The sequence below is a fragment of the Rhinopithecus bieti genome, unplaced genomic scaffold (genome assembly GCF_001698545.2).
Source record: "Rhinopithecus bieti isolate Rb0 unplaced genomic scaffold, ASM169854v2 scaffold_26607, whole genome shotgun sequence".
NCBI lineage: Eukaryota > Metazoa > Chordata > Mammalia > Primates > Cercopithecidae > Rhinopithecus > Rhinopithecus bieti.
Genome location: NW_016812346.1, coordinates 968847 through 990387, shown reverse-complemented (window position 1 = coordinate 990387; position 21541 = coordinate 968847). Strand labels below are relative to the sequence as shown.

The following is a 21541-nucleotide window of genomic DNA, read 5'->3' as shown; positions in this document are numbered from 1 at the left end:
TGGTTTCTCTTGGAGGCAAAGGTATGACTGGAAACAGGCTGGGATGCTCCCACTGGCTCACCACAGGTTACTGAGAGCACTTTGTCTTGCTGGAAGGGACTGGGGATTGTTTCTTCAAGTAGTATCATGCCCATCTGAGAGGGGAGAAAACTCAGAATGAGAGGGGAGACAATGAAGGAAAAGGAGGAATTAAGCTGAGCTTCCCAACCCTGGCTGCTCATTAGAATCACCTGGAAGTTTAAAAAAAAAAAAAAAAAAAAAGCCCCTGCTTGGGCCCCACCCCAGGTCAGTGGAACCAGAACCAAAAGCTGCTCAGGACCTTTTGCTAGAGAGGTGCCTTGTTTGCAGTTAATCCTAAAGCCATGTCAGCATGGGAGCATCAGTCCCAGGCTGGACTTAAACCAGGTCCATCTGACCCCCAAGTTCACAAGCACCCAGAATTCCAGTTTAACACTCTCCCCACACATCAATAGCAAACTTCCCCCCTAATCCTTCCCACTTCCCATCCTCCTGTGATTTCATTTTCCCATTTGGCATTTTATTTTGATGTTCAGGGCATAAAGGGCCAATAGCTTTCCCCAAGCTATTTTTCTTCTGAAGCAGTGAAATAGCTTAGCAATTTTGGAGCCATTTAAAATGCATTGTTTTGCTGGGGGACCTGGTGGGGGGAAAACCTGGCTTTCTCTTCTTCTGAACCCTAGCACAGAATGTAGCAGCTTCCAATCAAGAATTTTTTTTTTCAGTCTTGTTAGTCATGAAGGTAGAAGCCTTTCTGCACACACTGTACTCCCTGTGGAAGGAAAGGAGACTCACATACCTGCAGGCCATGCAGACTACTGCTGGAACACAGACTCAGGGCATAGAGGCCCAAGTTCATACCTGGCCTCTCCCACTCCTCCATATGTGACCTTAACCTGAGCATCCTCTTTTGTATGATGGCAACACCATCAACCACCTAACAGGCATTCATCAGGATTACGTAAGAGGCCTAGCACATTGTTTACTCAACAAATAAATACTAACTATTATTATTAAATGATGAGGATGATAATTATTGTTCAACCACTGCCCTAATCTTTAGCTTCTGTGAGGCCAGCCTCTTCGATTAGGCCGCCACTGCATGAAGAACCACTGAGTGGCGAGGACTGGTCTAGGTTTCCTAACAAAGGCTCTCGTCTTCTCTCTGATGGCCTGGTCTCCAAACTACAATCTATGAGGACCAGGCCACAGAAATCAAACAAGTGTCCAAGCTCAGGCACCACCCACAGAAGTTCAGATTCCCTTGGCCTGGGGAGACGCCCAGGCCGGGGCTTTCAACACCCACCAGGTGATTCTAATGAGCAGCCAGCCAGGTTGGAGAGCTCTGCCTGATTCCTCCTTCCCCCTCCTTCCACCACTCCCTCTTTCACAATCTTTATTTCCTCCCCTCTCAAATGAGAGAGAAGAAGTTATGTGAAGAAACAATTCCCAGCACCACACATGTGCTCTCAGGAAACTGGTGAGTTGGTAGAAACAGACCCAGCCTGTTTCCAGACACATCTTGGCCTTCAAGAGTAACGGGTGCCAACCCTGCTTTCTAGCCCGGTTTCCATGCACTTAAGTAACAAACACGTATTGGGGACCTACTCTGTGTCAGGCACTGAGCAGGATCTGGGGACGCAGTGGGAGGACAGTGGCACCATCCTGCCCTTGGGGAGCTTTCCTTCTGAGAGTGTTGAGGTGGGAGATGATGGCACTTGAAGAAGGAGCGCGGGGACTAGGAGAAAGGTTAAAAGAGGGGGCTGACCTGGTCTGGGGAAATCAGAGCAGCCCTCTCTGAGGAAGCAACATGAATTGAAACCTAAGGGATGACCAACAGGTGGCCAGGAAAAGAGGGGATGGAGTCTGGAGGAGTCCCTGATGTTAGACACTGCAAGTTAGCAGAACTGGAAGATGGCCAGTGTGGGTGGAGCAAAGAGATATGAGTAGAGAGGTCAGATGTTCTTTGTACAGATACTCGTGGAGAGGTAGAATAACATGGCCACGGCAGTTAGGAGCAAGCCCACTGTATCCGGTGTGTCTGAATTCAAATCTTGCCTCTCTGTCTTCCTCTCCAAATTGGAGATGATGATAATACTACCTACTTCAAAGGGTTTCTGTGAAGATTAAATTTGCTAATTCATAAAAGCCATGTGAAAGAGTGGCTGGAATACAGTAAGCTGTATAAACATTTGCTGTCATTACTATTATGTGCTAGGCATTTATTGTTTCAGCCGCCTCATCTGCAAGATAAGAATAATAATGTCCCTGACTCAGAATGCTATTGTGAAGATTGAATGAGAAGGCACAGGTAGAATACTTCCATTGCCTGTGCATGGTAAGCCGGCAATACAAGTTCATTGTCATTATTTATCCTTAATCATTATGTATGCTGAGTAGAGGATATGAGACGTTTTGGAACAAACTTGCAAGCAATCAAATACCCAGAAATGGTTGGAGCTCTCTCAGGGGATGCGCTTTCATTGCAGGTATGCAATCCTGGGGCTGAACAGCTCACTTAAGCAGGATGGCTGGATGTGGTGCCCTTGTAGTCTAAGAATCCACAATTCTACTCATCTGTAATCTCTACTGATTTCCACCCATCTCTAAAATTTTTCAGGAACATGTCCCGGAGGCTTTGGTCCCAGACAGTAATCCTGTGCTGCCCGTTTTTCTGCCATGGTTGGGAGACATTCAATCCAGACAATTCCTCCTCCACAGCAGCTGTCAATGCTGTAAGGGGTGTGCCACGCAAGGGTGAAAAGTGGTTCCTTGGGGTTGGCGCCCAGCATTCTCTGCCCTTGCAGCACACAGGACAGCAGTGGCCTCACCATACCAACCAAGGTCAAGGCGAGGCTGATGAGCAACTTCCCAGGCAGACGCCTTGGAAAAAACCGACTGAGATCCAGCTCGGGACCCGCAGGGTCTCTAGAAGCATCCAGTCACTCTTCTCGCCTTCTCTCCTGGGGTGCCGTTCATTGCTGCCCTCTAAAAATAGCAGTGGTTATTCAGGGAAATGCACCATGCTCTGTCTCTAGGGATGCCAACGCAGGCCTCTTTTAAAAATAGAACTCCAATCAGTTGTGCTTCCTAACTCTCTGTCTCTTCCTCCAGTCTCAGAATCCCTCAGAAGGACCCACAGGCAGGGCAGCAGTCTGATGCTGGCCATCACATAGTGGGGAGAGCTAGAGCTGGGGCCTCTCGCCCAGGTTTATCTCCTTCCAAATATCTCCACTTTTAAAAATGCACTTTACCTTACTCCGCATTAAATCTAGTGTCCCCCAGGACATGCCATGAGTTCCTTCATCAGTGCTGGAAGGGACCTCAGAGGTTTACTCCCAGAGCAAAGCTGGCCCAGGAAGGGCAAGGGTCATCCAAAGTCACACATTAGAGCGATGCAGGCCGCGCCTTCCAGGCTTACTCCTCATCACTGTGTGGCCATGCTTGGTGCCCTTGAGGAACATGGGCATCCATTAAAACACTAGGGGCAGCTGCTATTTTCATCCCATCTCTCTTTGGCTCAGCTGGCACATGGATGCCTTTCAATTCCAGGCTGATCATTCTTGACAGAACATTTCAAAGTCAAGGCAGGGGCAGGAGAAGACAAAGCTGTTGCTCCAGGCACAAGCACAGTCTCTGAGCTTTCTGCCTGTCACTAGTAGTTTCTGTCCATACTAGGGGATTATTCTGTCCTGGAAATACTTCTACCCGGGGCATTACAAGTGACTCATACTCTGGTTGCCTTAATACCCAGAGTCATCCAGGAGAGATGCTTGTCAGACCTTGTTTAATCAGTCCCAGCAGAGGATATGCTTGAAGGATGAACACTATTATAATTATGCCCCACACAGCTTTCTGAGCTTATTGAAAAAGTTCATGCTCCAGAGGGTCTGCAGGAAGATGCTTTTGTTCCAACTGGTACCGTGGGGCCCATCATTAGGACTCATGGACATTAGTAATTCCAGAAGTAGGACATCACACAATAAAGAGAATATGATCTTGGCTGGAAGAAGGCAGCTGGGAAGTTTGGGCTTGGCCTCTTGCTATTCCATCATCATGTGAGTAGGGCCTGAAATTTGCATTTCTAATAGTAGTGTTAATGCTGGTGGTCCAGGGACTACACTTTGAGAACCACAGAAATAGCCACCTGCCTTGCCTTCCTCATGGGATTCTAGTGATGCCTCCTTTGGAAGAGCTGTGGCTAGTCCAGCTCTGCCATTTGCCTACTGTGTAGGACCCTCAGACCATCGTTTATCATCTCTGAGTCTTGGGTTTTCTACTTTTAAATGGAAATAACTCCTACCATGTGTACCTCAGAGTGGCGAGGGTCAAAAGAGAAACAACTAGGTAAAAAAAAAAAAAAAAAATCTGAAAATCATAAAGACTATTCAAATAACACACATTTATTGGGTACCTACCATGAGTCAGAAGCTCTGTTAGATCCAGGAGATACTGGCATGAATAAACCAGAATTCTTTCCCTTAGGGAGCCCAGGGGAGAATGGGGAAGAGGATAAATGAATCACTGATACGGTCCCATGCAGTAACAGAGACTCACAGAAGCCTACAGAAGCATGAAGGAGGGATGGGGCAAGTGGCAAGCCCTCTGATTTCATCCTTAGGGTGAAGGGAAACCATTGTAGGGTTTTCTGGTAGTGACCCAATCTCATTTGTTTTATGGGAAGATCAGTGTGGGCTGGGGAATGAGTCATCAGGAGGTGCTAGGGCTAGAGGCAGAGAGGCAGGGAGATAGTGGGAGGCTGCTGCAGTGATCCAAGAGTGAATGAATGGAGAGAACTTGATGCATGTGAGAGATTTGCAGGATAGTATTCACATGGCTTCGTGACTGGTCAGGTGTTGGAGACAAAGAAGGAGGCAGAACCAGGGTGGCACCCAAGTTTCTGGTACACTGACTAAGATGGGAAGGACTGGGGTAGTGGGCGGGGGAGGAGATGATGTGAGTCTTTTGGGGGCATGACGAGCCTGAGATGTCTTTGCTGCCTCCTGTAAACACTGGCCACAGGACTGCCATGGACAGGACCTGGTCCCATAAACCACTGCCACTCTGACTGCCAGGTCTTCCCTGCCGTGAGGGACGTTTCCCCTTCCACACTCCCCATGCTCTGGCTTTACAGAGCTGCTGTTCTCTGCCTCTTCCACATGCAGCTGTGCCTTTCTTATCCAGAGGCAGCTCCAAAATGAACAACAGTAGCAATCAGCAAGTAATCATCTTTCTTTCCCCCCTATACAATGTCTGGGTGTGCAGATGATGTTTGTGATTGTTGCAAAAATGACTGCATGAAAAATCTGGCTCCTTCCAAAGAAAGAAAGGAAAAGAAAGCCAATTTAAATAAACTCACATAGTTCAGACCCGATTTTAAGCTTCTTAACCTGGAGCCTGCAAAGGTTCTTTGTCTCTCTGTTCCCTGTGGTGTTTGGTGGTGAGGTTGGGGGTGACTTGTAAGAACCTGCCAGGTTGGGACAGTCCAGTGGTGGCCCCTGGGGACTCTGAGAATCAAGGAGATGGTGGGTCTGCTCTAACTTCCACTATGAGTTCTGGGCATTCGTGAAGAGCAGCGTTCTGAGCTTTTCACTCACACACAGCTTAGCTCCCAGCCAACTGAGAGTAGGTGCTTATGGCGGTTCTAGGTGGCTTTAAGAGCACCCTAGACCGAAAGACTAGAGGAGGCCCATAATAACAAGCTATCACTGTTACTCTGTTCCCAGGACAGCCAACTGCATCCCACACTGTACTAAAGGCTTTACCATTGTCTTGGTTTAATCTGTCCTCACAATTGTCCTACAAAGTGGGTATTAATAATCCCATTTTACAGAGGAAGAAAATAGAGGGAAAAGTTGATTATGATACTACAGCTAGTAAACAGCAAAACTGGGATTCTAACCCAGGTTGCCTGATTCGAAAGCCCATGATTGAGCTATAATAAAAAAGACATATAATAACAAATATTGATGAAGATGTGGAGAAACTGGAACCCTCATACACTGCTGGTGGAAATGTAAAATGCTATAGCCTCTAGAAAACATTCTGGAAGTTCCTCAAATAGTTAAACATACCATATGATCCAGCAACTCAATGCCTAGGTATTTGCCAAAGAGACATGAAAACATATCCATAAGAACATTTGTACATAAGTGTTTATAGCAGCATTCTCCATAATAGTACAAAGGTGAAAACAACCCAAATGTCCATCAGCTGAGAAATGGGTAAGTAGAATATGATACATGCACACAATACATATGTAGTAAAAGTACATATGTAGTAAAAGTACAGAATTGTGTGGGAATGAGCAATACCACATTTCAGATACTTGGTGCCTCTTAGGAAGGAGAGGAATGAGATTGGGGGGCACACTGTGGTCTTCAATTGTACCTATTACGTATCTTTTAAGAAGTTACTTGCAATATCTTTCCTTTTTTAAATTGAAATTTGTATTGAGATAATTAAGGGTTCACATGCAGTTTTAAGAAAGAATAGAGAGGTCCCTTGTATACTCTGCCCAGTTTCCCCAATGGTAACATTTTGCAAAAGTATAAAATACTATCATAGCCAAGATATGGATGTTGATACAGTCTACCAATCATACTCAAATGTCCCATTTTACTGGTACTCATGTGTGTATGGGTTAAGTTCTATACAATTTTACCACTCACATAGGTTTGTGTGTCCATCACCACAGTCGAGATACAGAACATCTCCACAGGGCAAGGATCCTCATGTGTCCTTTTATCTCCATACCCACCTCCCTTCCACCCTCAGCCCAGGTCCTCAACTCCATCAACCACTCACCTCATTTCTAAAATTTTGTCATTTCAAAAAATCAATGAAATCAGACAGTAGTTAAGTTTCTGAGATAGTTTTTTTCTCACTCAGCGTAATTCCCTGGCGATTCATCCAGATTGTTGTACATAAGATATTTCATTCCTTGTTAGTGCTGAGTAGCATTTCATAACATAAATGGACCACAGTTCACTGTTCACCTGTTAAAGGACATCTAGGCTAATTCCAGTTTTGGCTATTATAATACCTAGAATGTTTTAATTGTTCAACTGGGTGGTGGGTATACAGATTTTCACTGTATTCTTTATTCTACTTTTTGATACAAAGAACACGTTGTAAATGAAATGAAGGAGGAGAGAAAGGAGGCACTACTAATGTTGAGCCAACTCCATGCAGCCACCATGCTGAGAAGAGGGCAGCTCAGAGTACAGAACTCAGAGTGAATGCTAAGGCCAAGGCCATGGGCCACTGGCAGGTCTGGAGTTCAGGAACAGGGCCAGGGTGCCCACTTGCTTCATGGTTCTAGGCGTTATAGGGAGTAATGAAGCCTGTCCAAGTCCTTCAGCCTCTGGACAAGTGCTTAGGGAACCTCCCCTATGGTAGAGCTCTTTCCCATGCCTGGGTGCCTGGGTGCGCTGCCCCAAAGTGGGAAAATAAAAAAGAAGGCAGAAGAAAAGAGAAGAACTCACAGTCAGAACATCTAGAAATGCCCCTTTGTGCCCGTAGAAGGCAGAAGAAAAAGCCAAGGGGACAGAATGAAATCTGGCATCTGCTGAAGGCCTTGAGCGAGATCTAGAATTGCAGGAAAGTGGCTGCCTGAACAGTGCTGGAACAGAGAATGCCTATTGGAAGGAACTGAGTGCTTTCTTCTAATTGGAGGTCAAAGCTATGCAGGGCTTTTCTTGCCAGTGGTAGATAATGAGGCCCTCCCTGATTCTCTGTGACACTCAGGTGCAGGGGACACAGGTGTAGCCCTGGCTTCCTGTGTACTTCTTACACTCTGATATGGTTTGGCTGTGTCCCCACCCAAATCTCAATTTGAATTGTATCTCCCAGAATTCCCACATGTTGTGGGAGGGACCTGGGGGGAAGTAAATGAATCATGGGGGCCAGTCTTTCCCGTGCTATTCTCATGATAGTGAATAAGTCTCACAAGATCTGATGGGTTTATCAGGGGTTTCCATTTTTGCTTCTTCCTTGTTTTCTCTTGCCGCCGCCATGTAAGAAGTGCCTTCTACCTCCTGCCATGATTCTGAGGCCTCCCTAGCCATGTGGAACTGTAAGTCCATTTAAACCTCTTCTTGTTTCCAGTTTCGGGTATGTCTTTATCAGCAGCATGAAAATGGGCTAATACACATTTTTCATCCTGTAGCTTTAACCTTCTTTGCCTAAATCCCTGCAAACACCAATTATGAATTTCTTAGTCCTGCATAGGGCATGGGGCAGTGACAAATTCATGCTATAAACATTTACTGGTGGCCTTCCTGGTGCTCAGACATCTCCCTGACCTCAAGAGCTCCCAGTTGGGACATTTAGAAATGCTCCTGTGTGCTGAGAGAATGGTGACATATGCTGGGAAGGCCACAGAGACTATCTGCTGTGGGATAGGGCAGAAGCCAGGCAATGAGCCTGTGGGGTCGGGGCAGGCTGCCTGCAAGTTCACCTCCAGGGGGGACCTGGGAGAATGAGCAGGAGTTTGCCCGACTCAAAGTATCCGAAAGGCTCCACATGCTCAGAGAAGAGCTTTGTAAAGATGCAAAGGCCAGGAAGCACTGCTATTAAAGCTACGACTACTGCTGCTGTTGCCAAGAGTAATAATATCTCAACTCACACGGAGTGAGGGTGTTAACTATGTGCCAGGTGTTGTCCCAAGTACTTTATGTGTATTATCTTATTTGACTCTAACAACAACATTATTTTGTTATTACTACTATATCAATTATACACATAAAGTTCCAGAAGCACAGTGTGGCTAGGTAACTTGCTCTAGGGGAAGAACACACTTTGGAAGTAGAAAAGCCCAGATTTGAAACCAGAACCTGAGCTCCCTGCCATCTGTGATAAACTCTTCTGGGAAAAAGGATAATACAGGTGGCCGGGTGCAGTGGCTCACACCTGTAATCCCAGCACTTTGGGAGGCCAAGGTGGGTGGATCGCTTGAGCTCAGGAGTTTGAGACAAGCCTGAGTAACATGGTGAAACCCCGTCTCTACAGAAAAATAATTAGTCAGCTATGGTGACATACACCTGTAGTCATAGCTACTCAGGAGGCTCAGGTAGGAGGATCGCTTGAGCCCAGGAAGCAGAAGTTGCAGTGAACAGAGATTATGTCACTGTACTCCAGCCTGGGTAACAGTGCCAGACCCTGTCTCAAAAAAAATAAAAGTGGGGGATAATTTAGGGACTCCTATGATACTGTGAAAAGTCTGGGCTTCCTCTGGAGAGCAACGGGAAGCCACTGAAAATCACTAACTAGAGAGGGTCACAGCCCACTTCTGATAGGAATGCTATCCCAGAGGCCATCTCGAGCTCCTTCCTCAATGTCTCTGAAAGCCCAGCACCTTAGTTTCGGCATTTTCTGAACCTCTTCTTTATTTTGTATGTTACCATTTTGGTGAACTAATATTCAGCTTCTCTTGGAGAATGAGGCAATACCTCCTCCCAGGACTGCAGGTGCTTGGTGAGGTAGCTGAGCCAATACAGGATGCCTCCTTTCCACAGAGTGCTCCAGACCCACTCCACTCCACATTGTCCATTTCTGTTCTGTCTCCCCAGTCAAACCCTCCACTGGGCAAGGCTGGGTCAGAGCTGGCCCCCGGCCTCCAAGACAAGACACAAGCACAAGGAAGCCTAATGGCAAGGACCTCTCCAGGCCTGGAACCTGTATTTCTTGAGGCTCCCCAGGTGCTACCCATGGCTCCGGGTCCACGTGGCCATCAGGGCTAGACCTTGGCACACTCCCCTCTTCCCTCTCTGAGATCTCCTCACATAATGGGAGGAAATGATTGACTTTGCCACTGACTTTTGCTGTCAGTGGGTTCTGGGTTCAAGCCCTGGCTCTGCCACTTGCCACCCGAGGGAGCTGTGGCAAGCTCCCTCCCTCCTTGGGTCTAGGCTGGGAGAGAAGGTTGGGTGAGAGGATATCAAGGGTCCCTCCAGCCCTGCCACTCCTCCTAGAGAACCCACAGTGCCCAGAGCTGAGCAGACTCTCATCTCCCCTGCTGAGATGGCAACAACAACCCCTTACCCTTCGATGGGCTGTTGTGAGGTCAACAGGAGAATGAACAGAAAACACTGGCCAAATGCAACATGCTCTACATGGTCTACACAGCAAGAGACCATGTTCTTGTTTTATACTAGTTTGTCTCCAGTGCCTCCCAACTCCTTATCTTTCTTGCACGTGTGTGTTTCCTGTAGTGGTTGGGGAGAAGCGCGGGAAATGGGGAGGTTGAGGCTGGAGGGTGGCAGAGCTACAGAATGTTTCTCTGGACGTCTGGATTTGCTAGGCCTGGGCCTTGACATATTCTGGGCAGAGATAATGAACTGCTCAGACACTACTCCTTGCTGCAGAAGACAGGCCTTGTCGGGGAAACGGAGCTGGTGTCAGAAAGACGGCCCCTCTGCCTGGCTGTGTGGAACACGGCATGGCTCCCTGGTTGGCAGGCTTGGATGCTGCTTCTTCGTGGGAGCGATGTGGCAGAGGTAAGTCATCTGTCACACCAGGCTTGGATAGGCCCAGACAGGAATCAGGGGTGGTGGATGCGCTGGGAGGATGGCTCTCTCAGGGTTGGGAGGAGGGGGACAGCCACTCTCCCTGCTGGGAAGGGAGGCTCTCTGATCCCTTCCTTGTGCCAGGCGCTGGGATTCAGAATGGAATCAGCCTCTGGTCCTGCATGGAGGAAGCTCCCCTTATGGCAGAGCAGATAGAAACCCAGGGCTGAAAGATAAGTGGAGCAAGCTCCCCTCTCTGCCACAACCCAATCCCCTGCTCTGCAATTTAACCATCTGGGCAATGTCCTAATTTCTCTCAGCCTCAGTTTCCTCATCTATGAAATGAGAATGATGATAAAAATAATAGTTGAGTTGCTGTGAGGATTAAGAGAGAGAATTCGATAAAATACATAATAACACTTTATTTAATAATAATTTTAGTCGTAGTTATCGGGGGAGAAAGTTAATTTTTCAACAAATACATAGTGAGGATCTATTATTATGTGGCAGGAATTATTTAGGCAATTCTAGTCTATGTAGGCCCTCACTGGAGCATATGAGAACATGGACAGAGGGAAGCAGGGAGTTTCAGGAGCAACAAAGAAGACCAGTCCAGCCTTCCCTTTTCAGCTCTCCCTGCCGTCCCCCAGCCCCTCCCGCCACAGGCCACTCCTCTCCAATCACATCACATGTGCCCTGGCCTGGCTTAACAGTTTCTTCCCTGTATGAGTTACAGACACCTTAGAGGCTGGAAGCTCAAGTTGAGGCCCTGGAATTAACTTATAACCCATGGGAAAACCCCTAACTCTGCCTCCTTAACTGACAATCACTACTAAGCTTCAACTCCACCTTGATCGCTTAGCTTCGCTGATGTGGATTGCTCCAAACAGGTTGAATATTAACTGTACCTATGAAGGAAGAACCAGGAAATGTTGTCTTTGATAAGCCAGATGAATCACCCTGTCTTGCTCTCAGATAATTCCAAGAACTCTTGGGACATTGTGTATTTATGTGCACCCAGAGAGGGAGACTCTCCTACGAACGCTGCTTAGGGCCCGCGGCATTACTGTCTGAAAAGCAACTCCCTCAGCAACTCCAACAGCTCTGGGCCTCTTTCCAAACATGTGTGTTGGGCTGAGTGGGGGTAGGGAACAAATACACAATAACATTTATTGAATACCTACTAAGTGCCAGGAGCTTTACAGATATTATTTCCTTTAATCCTCAGAACAACCTTATAAGAAGGAGGTATTATTATAGTATCCCATTTTCAAGATAAGAAAACTGAGGCACAGAGATTAAAATTAATTTGTCCAAGGTTATGCAGGTTGTTGGGAGGGAGGCAGCATTTGGTCTTAGGTATATCTTGCTGCAATGCTGCTGGTCAGTCTGTTATATCAGTGGCTCTCAACCTTCCCTTTCATTATCACCCTTCCCACTGCTAACAGGAGCCCATATACACTTTTGTTCTCCAAAGCCCCCTCTTTCCTGTAAACTTTTAATCTGTAGATATACTGCAGGATACACAGTATGTATATCTGTTCACATACTGCAGCCCCTGGAAGGCCACAAACCATTGTAATAAGATTTTTTTCACCCCCTAAATCTCCCTAACAACCAATTTTGCCCCCTTGGGAGTAATATTGTCCCTGTTGGAAATGCATAAATTACACCAGTGGTTGTCAAAATGTGGTCCCCAAATAGGAGAGAAAGTAAGAAGCAGAAACAATAAACAAAAGAATCAGACCTGTAAGTGATACAGGTACTAAATAAGAAGATAAATGTGTGCAATATTTAAAGAAATATTGGGCATATTAGGGTAGCAAAAGTATCAACAAAGAACAACAGACTATCAAAAAAGATAAAGGAGATTGAAAGATAACCACCTAAAATTTCTAGAAATGAGACTAATGTATGGGCTTCTCAGGGCTATTGTTCTAAGTATGGCTCACAGTATCAGAATGTGCCCTGGCATTGGAATCAGAAAACTGAAATGCTGTGTGACTTGAGACAACCACAGCCTATCTCTGGGTCTCTGTTTCCTCATCTGCAAATAAAAAGTGGAGCTAGATGACCTCATAAGTCCAATTCTGTAAACTATTCCATCAAACAACATATAACATCCACTGGGCAATTGTTTTTAATGCTCCCCATGATTGTAAGCATTTTACAGTTTTAAAATTCTTGCCCATGGGCTCTTATCATATCCACTTTTCATATTAGGAAATTGAAGCAGAGAGAGATTAAGTAACTTTCCCAGGGTTCACCGCTGGTAAGTCAGAAGGGCACCCCTTCAGTCTGATTCCAGAGCCTGCTCTTTGTCTCTGTACCATAGAGCCTTCTAACATGTTTGCCTCTTAACATCCTGGAATTCTTGCTCTAGAATTCCTAGAGCAGGAGTCTCTATCAGAAGTGTCTCAGAGCATGGGACAGCTCAATGGCTAGCAGAGGCTAACAGCAACCAGAATACCCGTTCCAGTGGGGCAGATAGAACACCATGAAATTAATGATCAATTGCTACATAGTATTAAGCACATCTATGAGTAAGGCCTTTGCTTATTTTAGAAAAGTGCTATCTAAGACAGAGCAACAAACAGTGACAGATTGCTGAGGCTTGCCTTCTGAAGACCCAATTTTGGAGAATTATTCATCTTGAAAGCACTTCTCTCCACCCTGGTTTCCTCATGTGTGAAATGGGGATGATAAGAATACATACGATCACTGGGTTGTTGTAAAGATTAAATGAGCTAATACTACTCAGGCAGATACTGACCATACTACAAATGGTAGTTCTTGATGTTGTTCTTGTGATTATTTTCAACCCAGTGGGAAGAAGCTCCGCTTCGTAGCAGATGACCTTGATCCAATTCCAGACTCCCCCACCTCCTAGCTGTGTGACTTAAAGTCATTGACCCTCTCTGAGACTCTGTGGCCCCATCTGCGTGTCAGAAATAATGCTTACCTCACTGGGCAGTTGAGAGGGCTAAATGGACTGTGAAATGCCTAGCACAGTGGCTGACATCTAATAGGTACTCAACAAATGTCTGTTCTCACCCCTGGAGTGTTTTCTGCACACTTGGCTTTTCCACTATGGTTAGAATTCAAAGAGGCAAAGGTTTCTGTGCTTCTCATTGCTCCTTTCCAGCAGGGGAATTTTCACAAAGGCAATGGGAGGTGGAAGATGTCTAAAGACGTCCATTTCCCAACGGGTAAGTCAAGACAGTACAGCGACAGAGGTCCACAGCCTTGCAAACAGCCCTCAGGCCACTACCTCAACAGCTTTGGATAAACTGACCACCGAGGTGTGCAGCCGCAGATGCAATTAGCAACAAGAAGCGAGCTCGATGATTAGGAGGATTTGGTAATTGAATCCACCAGGGATAATGACACTGACCTTCTCATTTGGAAATAAACTAGCATTTGGCTTGTCAATGGCTCTGCAATCATTCTGACTGTACACCCAGCACTGTGCAGTGTCCCTACTCCGAGGATGCAGGATAGGTAAAGAAGGATTGCATCAAAGGGGTTTTGGAAGAGCAGCAACATCCACAGCAGTGGCTGAGTTCATTCTGCTAACCCCGACCCGGCTGGCCTTGGGAAAGGGCAGAATTCCACACTTAGCTTCTATGGCTGCCTGGTGCTCCTTCCCAAAGCACGGGAGCCCCGGGCCAGAAGGCAATCCCTCACAGTATTCCTTTTTAAAGCAAATCGGGAACTCTTGGGTTTCCAGCACAATCTGTGGCACCTTTTAAATTTCATCTTAGATTCACTGCTCCTTCTTCTTCCCTAGGTCTATTCATGTGTTCAGTTAGTCCACCAGGAATAGTAATGAAGCTAACACTGGGTGCTGGAAGACAATGGTGGTATGGGGAGGCCGTCGGCATCCTGAATGCTCCGAGTGGAGACTGGAGGTGCAATCACAGGGAAGCAGAAGAAGCCTAGGAGGATAGACATGGTCTGGGAAGAAAGAGCTGAAACCAGTATGAGGTTATCAGTGGCCACCGCAGCACTGCGAAGGAATGCTCCAGCCTCACCAGTCAGCGCATGGCACCCTGCCAGGACCAGCCTCAGCATTTCTCCCTGTGCAGGGGACAGTATGGTATTTCCAAAGGACAAGACAGGCAGGCCTGGCTTCAAACTCCAGCATTACCAGTTATCAGCTATATGTCCTTCTCTGCATTGCAGTTTGATTATTGGAAATTGGGACATTTCTATCTCTTTGAGCCAAAAATAGATAGGTTTTTATAGTGAAGATAAAACATACTATATGCCTAGCATAGATACCAAGCCATAGTAAGAGTTCAGTAAATGTTTATTTATCCTTGCTTAACAGACATAATTGGCACCATATGGGACAATATACTCTTAACCTCATAAGGTTTGTCTGCTTTACTAAATATTTACATAGGAACTATGGTGTCCTCTTTAGGATTATTTCTTCAGTCTGACCCTGAGAAAAAATGCACTGTCCTAACTCGTTTGACTTCCCAGTTCCCATCGCCAGCCAGGATGAACAGGGCCTGACCATGTGATAATCTCTGTCACCAGTACCTGTATTTAATAGCAACGTGGGGTTTACATCTTAATTGTGGTCATGTCTTCCATGAAAAGTAAGCAACACGAAAGCAGGGATTATGGATTGTCTGCTGTGCGCATGGGAACTGCCATGGTAGACTCCAATTGGGCGGACCAAAGGAGCATGTTGGCATCCCTGCTCCATTTTCCAAGAACTGAAAAATATGTCTGGAAGGATACAACAGAAACACATCTTTAAAAGAGCAGCAGTACGTAGCAGTAAACACTGAAGGCCAAGCAAACAGTGCCAAGCAAGCATGGAGTCATGGGAAAAGCGGTCATGGGCCTTGGAGGAGGCTGATGGGAGTCTGCAGTTTGAATCCCAGCTCTGGCTTTTACTAGCAAGGTATCCTGGGGAGCGGAGAGGGGAGAAAAATCTGTTTATCCATCTGAAAATGGGGAAAACACCACCAACTGCTGCGATGATGACAGGAAGAATGCCTGGCACGTAGTGAGTGCTCAATTCACTGCTGGTTTCTTTCCTCCTCCTTTTTCTCATTTCCCCCTCTCTTCTAGATAACTGACATTACTTTATTTGTTAATGAATTAGAATTAGTAGTGAATGACTTTTATCTGCCTGTTGGTGACCATAGTCCTCTGTATACATACATTTGTACACCATCAAGCAGTTGCTTGTAAAAACACTTTCAATGGCTTCTTACTTTTTAAACAACAATCACAAAAAGCCCCACCTCCTTGGCCTGGCATCTAAACCTTTCCTTGGTAGGCACTGACCCCAAGCTGGAACCCCAGCTGCAACCAGTCTTCTGCTTAAATGCTCACCCACCAGGGTTCTGGGTGAGGTGGGGAGCGCAGTTTAGCCTTGGGTTAGGAAAGATGGTAAGAAAGGCAATCTGAAGGCAGTTACACCAACTTGACCTTAAAGAACCAAGAAGATTCTGCTAAACAGACTAAGATGGGAAAAGGATTCTAGGCCAAGAGAATACCATATGCAAAGGTCTCCCTACAGCAGCGAGGGGTCATTCCAGGAGAACTCCCGTCCCCTCTCCACTGAGACTGTTCCCACTTCCCTTATTCTCTTTACTAGATTAACGGTTGACTTCCTCCTCATTCCCTGCTGGACTCTGGAGTATCTCACCTTTTATACCCACAGTTTTCAAAGTGTGCACGAGGGATCCCTGAGGGTCCCTAAAACCTTTCAGGAAGTCTGTGAGGTCAAAACTATTTATAAAAATGCTACAACATCATTTTCCCTTTTCATTCTGGCTTTCTCGTGAACTCATGGTGGAGTTTTCCAGGTTGAACGCAGAAGCAGATACCTCTATAAAGCCAAACGTTGAAGGGATTTGCCAAAATGTAAAACAATGCCACTCCACTCATTTCTGTTTCTTTTGGAAAAGTCATTATTCATAAAAATATGTTATTTATATTAAAGTAAGGGTTTATTATTGTTCATTTAAATAAGTGATAAATAACAATTTTAACATCTTTCAGTATTAATCACTAATATGGCAAATTTTGACAGATAAAATCCACATAAATGAAAACCCTTTGGGGTCTTCAATAACGTTGAAGAGTAAAACAGAATGCTGAAATGAGAGAATCTGAGTACAGGTGCTTTAGGGCATGCTGTGTAGAAAGCAGAAAGGCAGGGGAGGACAAGGTATGTAAGTGTTCTTGGGTAGCCTTCTCAGGCAGCAATTTCTGCCCATGACTGGGATCCAGTTTGAGTTAATTTTTGTATATGGTGTGAGGAAAGAGTCTAGCTTCATGCTTTTGCACATGGAAATTTAGTGCCCCAGCACCGTTTGCTAAACAGACAACTTAGTCTCTCTGTGCCTTGGTAGCCATAACTCTAACGTGAACTTTAAAAGACCACCTTGCAAGGCATTGTGACATTTAATGAGACAGGGAGAGAAAAACATGGTGTGGGTTCCCTGAAATGTAGCAGATGGTCAATGCTCATAACTGAAAAAATGGACCATGGATCTGAAAGTGCTCTGAGGCATGGGCCATCATGATTACCACATGACCAGAGCTGTTCCATCCCTAAAGGTCTTTAGCACCCATGGTCGCATTTTCTTGTCACCAAGGCCTGTGCCATCTTCAAGACACTGATTTGCAACCCCTTTCCAGGAACCCCTGTTTCTCAGTGGTCCTGAGAATCCCTTTTTATTCTCCTCTTCTCTTTTTTGTCCCTGACTTTCTACCCTAAGTTTTCATTAAATGTTCTTGGTTTTAATTACTTAATTTTAAATTGTTAACTTACTCAAATCCTTTTGGCAAGGGGGTGGGAAGGCATGACTGAATGAGTGAGTCAGTCAACTAAAAGACCCCTAGTTTAAAGACTGAAAAGTGAAGCTCCTGCAGCTAAAGTGACTCACAGGGGTCATCCCACTGCAGGTGTGAGAGGTGAGGCCGTGTGAAGCTAACTCCAGGGCTCTCCACAGTCCTCATTTCCTTCTCCCACCTTGGAAACATCCTTTTAAATCACATCTCCCTCCTCCACAGTGTTTGCAACACCTCCTGATTTAGTTTTCTCTCTGAATTTCATTAGTGTCCCATTTACCTCCTCCTCCTGATCTCCCAGCCGTTAAGCAGGAGGAGGCTGAGTTGGCAGCAAGGGCTCCGCCTCCTGACCGAGGGATAGGGGAACTCACAGAGGAGGAGGAAAGGACCCCTGGGCTGCAATGCCAGATGCTGTTCTGGTCCACTGGGCTCAAGACAACAGACAGTAACTGGGTCCTGTCTGTGTGTCAGGCACTGAGGGCTCAACGATGAGGAGCTATTTTTGCCTCAGGAAATCCCCAGGCTCAAGGGGATGAATGGATAACGTCTGTGTCATGTGGTGAAGGGACTTCACACTCCTGGGCAGGCAGAGTGAATGCATGAAAAGTGAGCTAGTGGTGGGAGGAGAAAGGCAGTAGGGACATTCCAGGAGGAAGGAACAGTGTATGTGGAGGCTGGATGGCTTGAACAGTAGAATGTAAGCAAGTCACAATATGGAACCTGTTCAATGATTTGCTCTTACGCTCCTTCACTGAATCTTTACAAAGTGCCTGCCATGTGCCAGGCATCTTTCCAGGCAGAAGAACACTGCAGGGGCCAACAAAGTAGGTCCCTGCCCTTGTGGAGCTTATGTTCTAATAGAAGAAGACAGAAAATAGGCAATTAAACTTGTCTAGTAATACATGCACCAGGTAGAGACAGATGCTATGCAGAAAGGTTTAAGCGGAAGAGGGTCCCAGAAAGAACAAGCCTGGGAGGACTGCTCCTTTGCACACAGTGGTCGTGGTGGGCCCCCACCCTCACCTCCACCCCGCTCCACCTTGCCCACACCCATGGGCCCCTGCAGCCCCTTGAGCAGTGAACATGCTGTTTCTCAGGGTCCATCAAGTGGCGGCAGGGCTGGGTGAGCAGGCTGCTGCAGTGGTCGAGTTCTGAGATGGCATTCGGACCAGTGTGGGGACAGAGGAGGAGGTCAGAAACGCTGATGAAGGGGCAGAAGTGACTGAGTGAGTGCACACACAGCACAGAGCACAATGGGAGGGATGGTGGGAGATGAGGCTGGAGAGAAAGCGGAACATCCCAGAGGGAAGAATCTTCCTGTGCCAAGGTGCACATTCAATCCCATCCTGCCAGACTCAGATTCTGCAGCCTAGTATTTTTGCAAAGTCTTTCCTGCACCGATTTAGATGAGTTCGATGGGACCAACTACGTGGAAGGCCCCCATGTGGGGATGAACAGCTGAGTCACTTGGGCTGGGTGTTGGGGAACCAGGGAGAGAAAGTCCCTGGGGAGAGAGGGGTTGAAGAGGAGGAGAGGAGACCACACTTCAGATTTAGATGGGGTGGAGGTCTAGATTCAATGACTTTTACATTTTAACTTTCATGTCACTATTACAAGTGAGTATGGTGAGGTTAAAGAGTTCAGCTTTTATCTTACTATGCTGAGTGAGCCTTGGTTTTCTTATCTTAAAAAATGGGGTCACAAGAATACCTTATGGGGTTGTGGGAGTCAAATGAGGTGCATCAATCAACAGCTTGGCACAGTGTCTCAGTAAATGTGACCCCATTTACCTGTCCCTCTAAAGAAAATAAAACATCTTTTTTTTTTTTTTTTTTTTTTTTGAGACAGAGTCTCTCTCTGTCACCCAGGCTGGAGTGCAGTGGCACAATCTTGGCTCACTGCAACTTCTGCCTCCAAAGTTCAAGTGATTTTCCTGCCTCAGCCTCCTGAGTAGCTGGGATGACAGGCACCCACCACCATGCCTGGCTAATATTTTTTTACTTTTAGTAGAGACCGGGTTTTACCATGTTGGTCAGGCTGGTCTCGAACTCCTGACCTCAAGTGATCCACCCGCCTTGGCCTCCCAAAGTGCTGGGATTACAGGCATGAGCCACCACGCATAGCCAAAAGGCAAAAAATATTAATGGAGCTCCTCAGAGAACCTATGTCTCTACTGCAGAGCACTGATCTCAGTTTGTAGTTATATACTTGTCAGGGTGAGGGAAGAGACCACCTTTGTTTTTATTCCTTGTGATATCCCCAAAGCTTAACATAGTGCTGGGCTGCTGGTAAATCTTCCATATGTCTTTGTCGAATAACTAAATAAATGATTAATCAGAAGTTACATAAGGTCCAGACTCCAGCACTTTTTATTTGGAAGACCTTTGACAAGACAATTTCTCTAAGCCTCAATTCCTTTCCTGTAAAATGGAAATCATATCTACTGTGGCAGAGGGAGTTACTGCTCTTAAAATATCCATGTCTTCCCACATCTCCTGGAATCCTAGAAATCAGGCAGGACCACAGGGCTAGTTCTGGCCAATGGGTAGTGTGTCACTTTAGGACCAAGTCATTTAAGAGTCAATGTTCAACCTTCCAGGGATTTCCTCCTCTGCTACAGAGACCAAAGTGGCCAATCATCCAGGCCAGGTCGTACCCCTAAAATAGGGCAGAGATTTCATCAGCCTGGTCCCTAAGCCACTGGGTAGAGCAAAGCTTTCCACCAACCTTGGATGGAGATGTAGCATGAGAAAGAAATACACTTTTGCTAGGTTAAGCCACTAGGATTCTGGAGTTAATTTATTACTGCAGCATAACTAAACCTAACAAGACTCATATTTCTATCCTGAAAGATTGCTGGAAGAATAAGAAAAAGTGCTTGGTACCTAGTAGGTTCACAGTAGGCTTTCAATAAAGGCCACACTCCCTCTTCCCTCGATCCTTCCTCTGCATCTTCAGCCTCCCTCAATGTGACCAGCTTTCACTTACAATTTCACTCCTCTGTTCCTTCTGTGGCTTGAAACATCATTCCACTTTTCCCGTAGAACCCAGAAGTTTCTTGCTGTTTTTTTATTGCTTTTCTGCACAGCAATATGAGGAAAAGCTTCTAGAGAGCCATATTAGCCACCAGACCTGGCCTCCAGACCACCTGCCTTCTGGGCAGCCTTCCACTCACCTCCCTGTATCCCATTCCCCACTGTGCCTCTGATCTCACTCCAGTTCAGCTCAAGATATAGCCACCAGACTCTGGGCCCTGCACCCTGGTCTCCTGTACCCAAGAATGGCCTTGATTGGCATTGCTGCCTCTCTGGTCCTAGACCCACATGTGACCGCACCCCCATCACATAACTGCTGGATGCCCGATCCTTGCCCACCTTGCCCTCCCACCATAATGGCTGCCAGGTTGGTTTCCAGCAACCGTTGCCACCTACCAGTCCTACTGCATCTGCTCCAGGATAAGGCCACCTTTACTCTGGCCAGACCTCCTCTACTTTCTATGCTGCCAAGCCGCAAAAGCCTCCAACCAAAAAACATGCAAATGTTCAGAGTCTGAGATTGCATTTCTCATCAAGGCCACAAATTTGCAGCTAATGATGGAAAATCAGAGCAGACAAGGGGACTGACCTGGCTCCATGTCAGCACGTTCTGAAGAGTCAGCAATGTTCGTGGGCCCTGCAGCCCTCGCTCCAAGGCCATTGGATCCTGGAGGACGGTGCGGGATCTTTTCTGTTGAAGCAGAGAACACAGATTCAACTCAGCAAGGTGGCAAGATGCCCCAATCCTTTCTCACAGACCCTCCACTCCAGCAGTCATTGCAAACACACACCATGGGAAAATGAAGCTTGTTCCTGGTCCCACAGCAATGAAGAGAAGCAAGTGGGGTCCTAGCACCCTGCAAATCCCACACAGATGCTTCCTCTATGCAGCCTTCCTGAGAGGCTCGAATACACCTTCCTCTATTCTCCCATCTCATCTTGTGCTATGGGAGTAATGGTCTTGTCTTAAAATCATTGTTTACACACATTTCCTTGAGTGAACCGAACCCTGCAGGACAGAGACGGAAGATCTGCCGTTTTTACAACCCAAGCACCCGGCACAAGGCTTGGAGCAAAGTAGGAACTGAGTGTTGTTTGCCCAAAGGATTGACTGCATACTGTGATAGGGGGTAGACAGGGAATGGAGCACGGGGT

The 21541-nt window shown here is 46.4% G+C and overlaps 1 protein-coding gene across 1 annotated transcript in view; it reads right to left on the bottom strand.

The window, feature by feature from the left end:
- Positions 1-21000, bottom strand: part of TENM4 (teneurin transmembrane protein 4) — a 562312-nt gene extending 541312 nt beyond the window's left edge. Inside the window, exon 1 of the mRNA XM_017895920.1 lies at positions 20976-21000. Coding sequence (XP_017751409.1) covers positions 20976-20985 — 10 coding nt within the window. The 5' untranslated portion in view covers positions 20986-21000. The remainder of the gene's footprint in view (positions 1-20975) is intronic.
- Between the last annotated feature and the right edge of the window lie 541 nt (positions 21001-21541).